At 52.6% G+C, this 8,914-nt stretch overlaps 2 protein-coding genes and 1 pseudogene across 6 annotated transcripts in view; 2 read left to right on the forward strand and 1 right to left on the reverse strand.

Annotated features, from left to right (window-relative positions):
* Positions 1–1,109: 1,109 nt before the first annotated feature.
* Positions 1,110–8,914, reverse strand: part of LOC123521918 — a 13,236-nt gene continuing 5,431 nt past the window's right edge. Inside the window, exons 4-6 of the mRNA XM_045292259.1 lie at positions 3,895–3,970; positions 2,455–2,580; positions 1,110–1,129 (exon numbers count right to left, since the gene is read on the reverse strand). Of these exons, the coding sequence (XP_045148194.1) occupies positions 1,110–1,129; positions 2,455–2,580; positions 3,895–3,970 (222 nt within the window). The remainder of the gene's footprint in view (positions 1,130–2,454; positions 2,581–3,894; positions 3,971–8,914) is intronic.
* The window catches only part of DDR1 (discoidin domain receptor tyrosine kinase 1), a 24,574-nt gene continuing 20,079 nt past the window's right edge, over positions 4,420–8,914 (forward strand). The window contains exon 1 of one of the 5 annotated variants that reach the window (XM_045292426.1): positions 4,420–4,509. The gene's annotated coding sequence lies outside the window, so the exon portion shown is untranslated. Of the gene's footprint in view, positions 4,510–8,280; positions 8,458–8,914 lie in introns of those variants that run through there. The other 4 variants (XM_045292433.1, XM_004711780.2, XM_045292430.1 and 1 more) reach the window with 4 other exon arrangements.
* On the forward strand, positions 4,435–6,076 carry LOC101662168 (annotated as a pseudogene).

The raw sequence follows: 8,914 nt of genomic DNA on the forward strand, positions 1-8,914 counted from the left end.
TCATTAGCAGCCCAGTGTGTGACCCCCTACGTCACCAGGGTTCCATCCCAGAGGCTCTGGTGATGCGATATTCATGTGCCATTTGTGTTCCTGGTCCACCTCACCCAAGGTGGGCTCTCATTTCATCTATGGTGCAAATGCATAGTATTTCGCGACCAAATCCCAAACGTGTAACCTACGTTTCCCCAGGAACCAGCAGGGATATGCAAATGGGGTCACCTGACATCCTAGCCCACTGATGGACAATGAGGCCAACTCAACTTTTGGCTGTTGTGAAAATGGCTGCAAGGAACCAGCGTTTATGGAGAAGGATTTGTTCTTGACTCATTCTCTTATTTCGCAAATCCTTCCCGAATTCCCCACTAGACCTGGGGCTTCAGCGCCTCTGGCACAAGCAGGAAACCTAATAAAGATGGTTTCTGTTTCATGGAGTTTGCAGCCTGGTGCAAGATGGAAAAAGAGCAGTCTTACACGTTAACCTTCAAGACGGTGCTGTGGGTTACGTCCCTGGGGCTCAGCTGCACTTCTGCTCCGGGGAGTTCTCTCGTGTGAAGTCCGTCATGGTTCAGGAAAGTAGACCCTGACGTTTGCCTTGCCAAGTGGAGTGCTATTCTTTTTGCTCCACTGCTATTTTAACCTGCTGGGGCGTGGGGCAGGAGATTAACCCTTGCTATGCTCCCACCCCCCACAATAAAGGGGAGAGGAACAAACCAACCGTCTCCTTCCCACATCCCAAACTCGCAGCAGCAGCGCTGGATGGTCAAGTGTCTGTTCGTGTGGCTGTGCTGTGAGCACCCCGCGATTCCAGAGGAGGCCAGCGTTGTTAATCTTGAGGGTATGTGGGTAGCCCAGTGCGGGGTGGGGGTGGGGGGCGGGGCATGGCTGAAGTGGAAGACTTTGAGAGGAAGTGAAAGGAAAAAGATTTGGGGAGATGAAGGTTGAAGAGGAGGCATGGTGAGAGATTGTGGGGGGCCCAGGAGGGGCATTGGAGAGAACCTGCAGGCAGACGTGGCCCAAAGAGCAGAGAGGCAGTGCACTGGGGGTGGTGACTGGTTCATCCCTAGGGCCTCCATACTTGGATTTGGATTAGTCCCTGAAAACTTTGATCATCACCCTCCCTTGGGCTTTTCTGTGTGGGAGAAGGTCCCGTGAGAAGGTCCCCCAACCCCCAAACCAAACTCACCTGCTATTGAGTCGGTGCCGACTCATACCGCCCCTGGGAGTTTCCGAGACTGCAGCCATTTACGGGAGTGGAAAGCCACGCCTCTCCCTCACAGTGGGGCGAGTAGTTTCGACCTGCCAATCTGATGGATCAGATCCCAAAGCACAACCACTACACCACCAGGGATCCTGTACGACCCCCACCCCCACCCCCAGGTGACACATAAAGATCTGTTCTTGCTTTTGTGAGACTACCATTGAGGAAAAGCTCTTAGGGAGAAAATTCCCATAGAAAAACAGTGAGGCTAAGCTCCCTGGCTTCCCCTCCTAGTCTCATCCACCCCCAACTCCAATGCCAAGGGCGACAGAGTCTATTTTCCAGGGAAACGCAGCTCAGGCGGACCATCATCCAAGGGTGAACACCAGCCTGGAATGTTAGCTTCATGTCCAGGAACAACAAACACAACAACCCCCCCCCCAAAAAAAACAACAACAACAACCATGTTATTTATTTAGCTATTAGGAATTATGATGCCTTTCTGATTTGCTTGGTTTGTGATTGGTTCTCTGGGTCAGAACACAGAGACTTTCAGCCCCCTTCCCCCTGCCCCACCTCTGTTAATTGTCTATCCATCTGAAAATACACGCTTCAGACACCATTTAATGGGACCGCATATTCCTTTATTCAGCGAGGAATTCACTCATGATTTGGATAATTTTACTCTGTTTGCAAGTAGGAGGTTCTGAAGCTGATGTTATAAAGTTGGGTGATCCCACAGGGAGGGAAAGGGGAGAAAGAGGAAACCCATCACAAGGTTGGATATATAGCCACTCCCCACCCCCAGGGGATGAATAACAGAAATGTGGGTGAAAAGAGACAATGGACTGTGTAAAATACAAAATACTAGTAACCCTATATAATTAGTAACAATATATACTTGTAACTAGCAACAATACTAGTAACTAGGATTACTAGTAACAATATATAATTGATACTACTAACAATATATAATTGACCGAGAGGGGTGGGGGGTGGGGGAGGGAGAAAAAGAGGCGCTTATACCCAGGGCTCAAGTAGAACATGTTTTGGAAATGATGATGGCAACATCCATACAAATACTCCTGATATAATTCATGTGTGGAATGTTATAAGAGCCCCCAATAGAATGATTTTTTAAAATAAATAAATATGTGAAAGGGCGGTCCCCCTTCCGCAGAAGCGAGATCTCTGTAGAGATACTTCCTCCGCCCCTCCTCCCTTGGAATCCCCCACCCCACCCCACCCCCACCCACCCCCCCGCAGGGGTTTCCTGGAGAACAACTGTCCTGCCTTGTTCCAGATGAACGTCTGCTTGGGCGACTCCAGAAGGTGGGCAACATAGCAGATCTGGCCACTGGTGGTGGGCAGTGGAGAACCCACTGAAAGAGATGATACAGGTGCTCCAGCCTCCGTTGATGATCACGTGACCGTGTGGGGTGGATGGGGGGGAAGACCATTTCTTCCCTCGGGGAAACAGGTTCCTGGGACAAAGGAAGCCAGGGGCCTCTTTCCTGATGCATCACTGTGGTGTATCCTCTAGTGGGGGGCAGGTCGCGGTGAAGTCCTCATCAATGGTTTCCCAGAAGGGTGTGACCCTTGGGCCCACCCCTCCCCCCCAGGTACATGTGTCATTGGTCGGGGTATTGCTCACTACGCCACGGCTGAAACTAGGCTGGTAGGAGTCTCTGGATGTCATCCTGGTCTCTTTACTACAAGGAGGAAGGCTGCTGGGAAAGCCCGGTGGTAGAAATAGCACTTGTGAGCTTTGATCCTGTGATTCAAACATGGCCAGCTCCCCTGTCCCTCCTACATCTGTGCGTTTCGGTCCCCCACCTTGTAGATGGTGCTGAATACCCGTCAGGCAGCAAGAGACGATTTTCTGTACTTGGACTTAGTTCCACCCCTGGCTGAAGGGCTGTGAAATTCACGGTAAAGGAGCCCCAAGAGATACAGCAAGTGTGATCAATTAACCACCCACCTACCAGTCCACCTGCCCTGGTTTGCGCATGATTTGAGCAACACACGAAATATAATCACATAATGCCTCCTTCTCCTGCCCCTGCCTGGAATCTCACTTCTTCTTCAAATTGCCCTTTAGAGCAGTATGCAAATCTGATCATGCCCAGGCTTAATTTTTATTAACATGCTCCAGAGCCTACTGGATACAATCCAAGCCCCTTGGCAATGCGGGCAAGTCTTTTCAAGAAAGCCTGTCCAATCTCATGAAAGTCTTTTGTGGAAGACACTTTTGGTGCCCACAAAACAGCGACCCCCTTCTTCTTGGCTGGCAAAGCGTTTAAATAACTTAGTCTGTTTAGCATTTCAGTGCTGCCCTACCAGACACTCAGACTAGTCCCTTCCTAGTGCAAAGGGAGGCTTTATTTTGATCGCTCTACACCAGCCCTCTCACGCTCATTCCTCTTGCCATAATGGGCTCTGGCCCCGATAGGATGTGTGGAAAACTCTGCTGGGGCGCTTCTGGGAGAGCTGTCAGCATCCAGGCAGGGGGCTGGGGCTGTGACGGCTGTCGCTGTGGCGGCCGATCCAAGTCTCCGAGACTTCGAATCCTAACACACCGAGGATAGGAGAGCAGAAAGCTGGGGGACATGTTGGGATCTGATGACATCGCTGAACCACTACATGAATCCAGAAGCTCCCAGAGTTTTTGTTTAAGCTGCTTTGCTGGTACTCACCATCATCCGCATTGTGATTGTGGCTGATCGAGCTCCGCAATAGCATCTCACCCTTCTCCTTCCTTCTGCTTAAAGCCTGTAAGACGTACAGTGTAAGTGGTCTCGTTCACACCTCCAAGCGCCTGCACATGCCTGAAATGCTCTTTCCCTGGTCTTCTGCCCCTGTGTGTGGGGGTAGGGGTGGGGGGATTGGCGAGGGAAAGGACTCTTACTATTGGTCCAAGATGAAAGTCTAGGCTCTCCACTTATCTTCTCAGATAACACCGTAGGAGGGGCAGCAGTAGTGTAACTTTGCTACAATAGTCTGAGTAGAAGTCTATGTGGGCAGACCCTTCTTCCAGGGTTGGGGTGGAATTGAATGCTTAGCTTTAAAAAATTTTTATGCTGTTTAGCTGGTGTGTGTGTGGCGGGGGATGGGAGGGGGTGGTTTCTAAGGTCCCTGCCTTGGATCTTAAGGGTGAGAACCATTTTTGTTTCCATAGGGATTCAATCCTTGAAGATTCCCTTTGGAGACTTCCCAAAGCACAGAAGGACTAGAACTCAAGTCCTGTATGGATCCTGTGGAAAGGAAAACAACTCTCATGGATTTTACTGAATTGCTTTTATGCCTTAAAGGTATGCAGACTGTGTGTACTAGCTAGTTCTGATTTCCTCATGCTGCAGTACTGTACTTCATGCGGCCCCAAGCCCCAAAGTAGCAGATACAAACAAAACTTGAAAGGCAAATGCATGAAAACCAACAGGACTGTCACACCACTGGCGACAGGCGTGCTGTTCTGTGTGTATGAAGGTCTCATGAACACGCTCTGCTCACAGCAGGCCCTTTGCATTTGGCATGAGAGTCCACTGTGTGTCCAGAGAGGACTCAGTTCCGCTCCCCAGCCCTGCCACTCGTGTTTATTCAAAATGCTAAGGAACCTTCTTTAGCACAATGGTTCTTTTCATATTAGCCCAAGACAATTAAAGAAGTGTTAATGTGGCCTATTAGCCCAAGACAATTAAAGAAGTGTTCATGTGGCCATTCACAGGGAAACATCAGAACAGGCACTCCAGAACAGGGCAGGGATCAGTTACATGCAATCTTGAACATTCTGTAAGCTAGAAGCTTTAGAATACTTTTAAAAAGTTACCAGGGAAATGAAAACCTGGAATTTTCATAGGGCATTCTTGGGTCCTCAGGAGCCCAGGGATCTCAGTTTGAAAAATAGTATCCTCGCCTATTTCTGAGGTCCCTGGATGTTGCAAATAGCAAATAGTCTGCATGCAACTACCAGCAAGATCTTGGAAGAAAGGTTTAATGATCTGCTTCTATAAAGATCGCAGCCAAGAAAATCCTATGGAGCAGTTCCACTCTGTTGCACATGGGATCACCATGAGTCAAGGGCAGACTCAAGGGCAGCTAACAATAACAGTCTATCTAATGACCTTGACTTCCAGTGTGACCTTGAGCTAATCATTTCCCATTTTTGGACTCTGTGCATTCATTTATACACAAACAAGAGGGATATGGGCCAGTAGCATTCTTGGGAGATGAAGAAAGAGGAGAACTAGAGATTGTGTCCTAAGATCTTCATGCACTATAAAGGAAGGGCTCAGACCTTATCATAAATGCGTAGAAGTGGCCACTGGTGGCGAAGGCTGCCGGTCTAGCTTTGGCTTTAGAGGAAAAGTGTGACTTCTAGATCTGTCAGTTATTATGTATGGGTCTGTGGGCAAGTTATTTGACTTCTCTACCTCTGGGCTTTTGCCCCTTAAAAGCGAGGACAGTTCAGAGGCAGAAGCAACGTGGCAGAGAATCAGAGAAGGCAGCCAGCACCAGGAGCCTCCTCAACACGCCCCAGAGCGAGATGCCCGCCCCCACCCCCACTCCGCGAAGAGCTGCAGAAGCAGAGGAGGAGTTCAGCACGGGGCGCCTCCTGGTGCTCCCGCAGTCCGTCAAGAATAACGCCCAGGTGCTCATCACCTGTCGCAACAGCAAGAAGCTTCTGCGCAGTGCGAAGGCCTTCCACAGCAACATGGCGCCGGAGAACGTGAAGGGGATGTGGACCGAGGTCCCCGAGAGCGGCCAGGCAGGGCAAGAAGAAGTCCAAGCCTGTCCACCGGGACCCTACATCTCCAAGCTGTTCCTGCGAGGGGACTCGGTCATCGCGGTGCTGCGGGACCACTCATCGCCGGCAAGTAGGGCCGCATCACACGCCCTGGGAGCCCTGCCCGGTGTATCTGCATGAATGTCTGTCACTTCCTATGCCAAGGTTCTGCCAGAGTTCGTGTTGGGCACCTGTTCAGAAACGCCCCCCCACCCCCCTCAGTGGTTTGTCTTATCACTGCCAGGGCCATGGTTAAGTGTCACCCAGGTGGTCCAGACTCACAGCGACCACGTGCACAACAGAGGGGAAGCCGCGTCCAGGCTTGAGGCATTTTGACCCCTGTGACTAGGTTGAGCAGACACTGTATGGCTGCATCACTTGGAAGGCCTTCAACGGACTCAGATGGTTGAGGTCTAAGGGTTCCAGAGCCACACAGGGGTTCAGGAGTCCCATGCCTAGCCCCCTCTCCTATTTTCTCTCTCTCTTGGATGAATGAGGTGGAGGGATCTTTCCGAAGTCCTGGATGGGAAAGTACAACTTGTAAGGTAAGTTGTAGCCTCTGGGCCTGGTTTCCTTTTGATGAATAGCCCTGCACGGTCTACAGCCAAGGGACACCGAAATGAGGAGGTGGGAACACGGGACATTCCTAGCCTGAGCATAACCTTCTTGGAGATGCCTCGTTTCCTCAAGGCTTTCCTGGGGCTAAGGCTGAGACAGCAGCTGGGCAGGGACAGAATACAGCTGGTCTTCATTCCTTCCGTTTCTCCCCAGTCTAATAACAATGAAAACAACCCCCAAGTGCTGACTACATGCTAGGCACCGTTGAAAAACATTTCGTCCCCCCCATTGCCCTGTGGAGGGTTTCACGACTGCTGGTGGGGTCACGCTCCAAGTCATGAGATGCGCAGGCACCACAAAATGCACCGCTGTGCACTCCTGCACCATCCCCATGAGCAGCTGCCGAAACCTGTTCAGCATCTCCGCTACACAGAAGTCACCACCGACAGGCGGCTGGTGGCTGTGCATGAGGTGTGCTGGCTGAGAATCAAACAGCGGCCTAATGCATGCAGGCCGAGGACTCTACTACTTAAACCACACAGAGCATCAGATGAGGAAACAGAGCCCCAGAGATTCCAGGCCAGTCCACCAGTGGGCAGAACCACTGGCCTGCTTCTAATTCCCACCCCTAAGCCATTTTGCTTAGCTATATAGGCCTCACCCTGTTTCCTTTGAAAACACCCCAAATCTAATCATGTCATCTCCCGCTCAGACGCCGAGGGTCTGTCCTTCTTTAGAGTAAGCCAAACTGCAGCAAAATGTTCCAAACCCGCTGCACCAAGGTTACTCTCCAGAACAGAACCCCATCTTCCAGGCACAAGCCCATTTTCACGTAGCCTTAGTCACCTCTGCCTACCCTTCCTCTCTGCATTCTCAGTGGGGAATGGTCCAGCTCTGCCGATGGCGCTGGCAGATGCCTTATAAGGTAAGTTATAGCCCAGGGCTGGTTTCCTTTTTATGAATACCCATCATGTCTGCCCATGTTACGTAAGACATGCACCCGGCATCACCTCTGGATGGTAAATGCCCAGAGAACAAGGAGTGGGCCCGGTTTCTCAATAGTTTCTAAATAGCTGAGTCCTGCGGGAGGGGGGGGGGGGGGCTGCGGGGCGAGCCCTCTGGAGTAATTGTGTGTGGAATGAATTGGAAGCAAAACTCAGAAGGACACAGAGGGAGATCATGTTGGCATTGCTGGGGCGGTTTCTTCCATCATATTAGGGAATCCTGGGTGGTACCCATGGGGAATGTGCAGGCTGGGCTCCTAACCAGAAGGCCGGAGGTCAGAGCCCTCCAAAGATGCCGTAGCCACGGAAACCACTGGAATGTCATTGTCATTCCAACCGACTGGGACAGGCATTATCTCCATTGTACAGGATCATGGTGGGGGGGAGGGGGGCGTGCGTTTACAAGGCCAAGACCCAATGGAGGGTGACTTTTCAAGCCTCTCCCTCTCAGGATTCCATGTTTCTCGGCCTCTGGTCTGGACGCATCCCCCTTCAGCAGGACCAAATGCCTCCCGCCCAAGCTTTCAGCCCTCACCAGCCAAGGTTGCTTCCCCCCACTCGTCGCGGCACCTCCCTTTGTCTGGGGTATCTTTGTCTCTGGTCTCCCTTTCGCTCCGTTCAGTCCTCGGCCTCCCCTCCCTTTCTCCGAGGCCAGGCTGCTCCCTCCCTCTCTGCGGGGGCCGGGAGGCTCGGAGGAGGGGAGCGGGCTGCGTTGCCATGGTCACGGCGAAGCCGGCCGCAGCTGGCCCAGGCAGCTGCTCCTGGGCCCCGGGGTCCCGGACGCGCGGACAAAGCCAGGCCTCCTGGGCAGCCCCAGGCCTGGAACCCCAAAGGCCCAAGGCAGGGGAGAACGGGACCCCAGAGAAGGCCAGAGCCGGAGGTGAGAGGGAGGAAGGCCGAGCTAAATCCGGAAGGTAGGAGGGTACACTGCGGCTGGGCCCTCCCCTTGTGGGGTGGGACCAGGTCCTGGCTGGAGGCTGTGTGAGTGGGAGGAGGGGAGCTGGCTGGGAGGGTGGCGGACCCAACAATAATTCCCTCCCCCACGGCACTGGAGGCTAGGGTGTCCCCGGGGTTCGGGTTCGGGCCGGGACCTCGTGTCCCGATGACCAGAAAAAAAGGTTTGGTTCCCTCTAGGACCGCTAGATCTGCCCTCCAGCGCCATTCCTTTCTCAGCCCCGTTTATATCCCATCTCCCCAGCCCCGGCTTCAGCGTCCGGGACTCGGCCTCCCTCTCATTCCCTTTGGGGTCTGAGCGCCTCACAGGTCTCCCAAGTACCCCGTTGCCCTCTCCCAGGTCCCTCAATCCACTCCCCCGCCTTTGTCCCCTCTCCAGTTCTCCCCCTCCCTCCGCACCCCCAGCCCGAGTTTCCC

The sequence above is a fragment of the Echinops telfairi genome, unplaced genomic scaffold (assembly GCF_000313985.2).
Source record: "Echinops telfairi isolate 266 unplaced genomic scaffold, ASM31398v2 ScPeMD7_655;HRSCAF=1070, whole genome shotgun sequence".
In the NCBI taxonomy this organism is placed as follows: domain Eukaryota; kingdom Metazoa; phylum Chordata; class Mammalia; order Afrosoricida; family Tenrecidae; genus Echinops; species Echinops telfairi.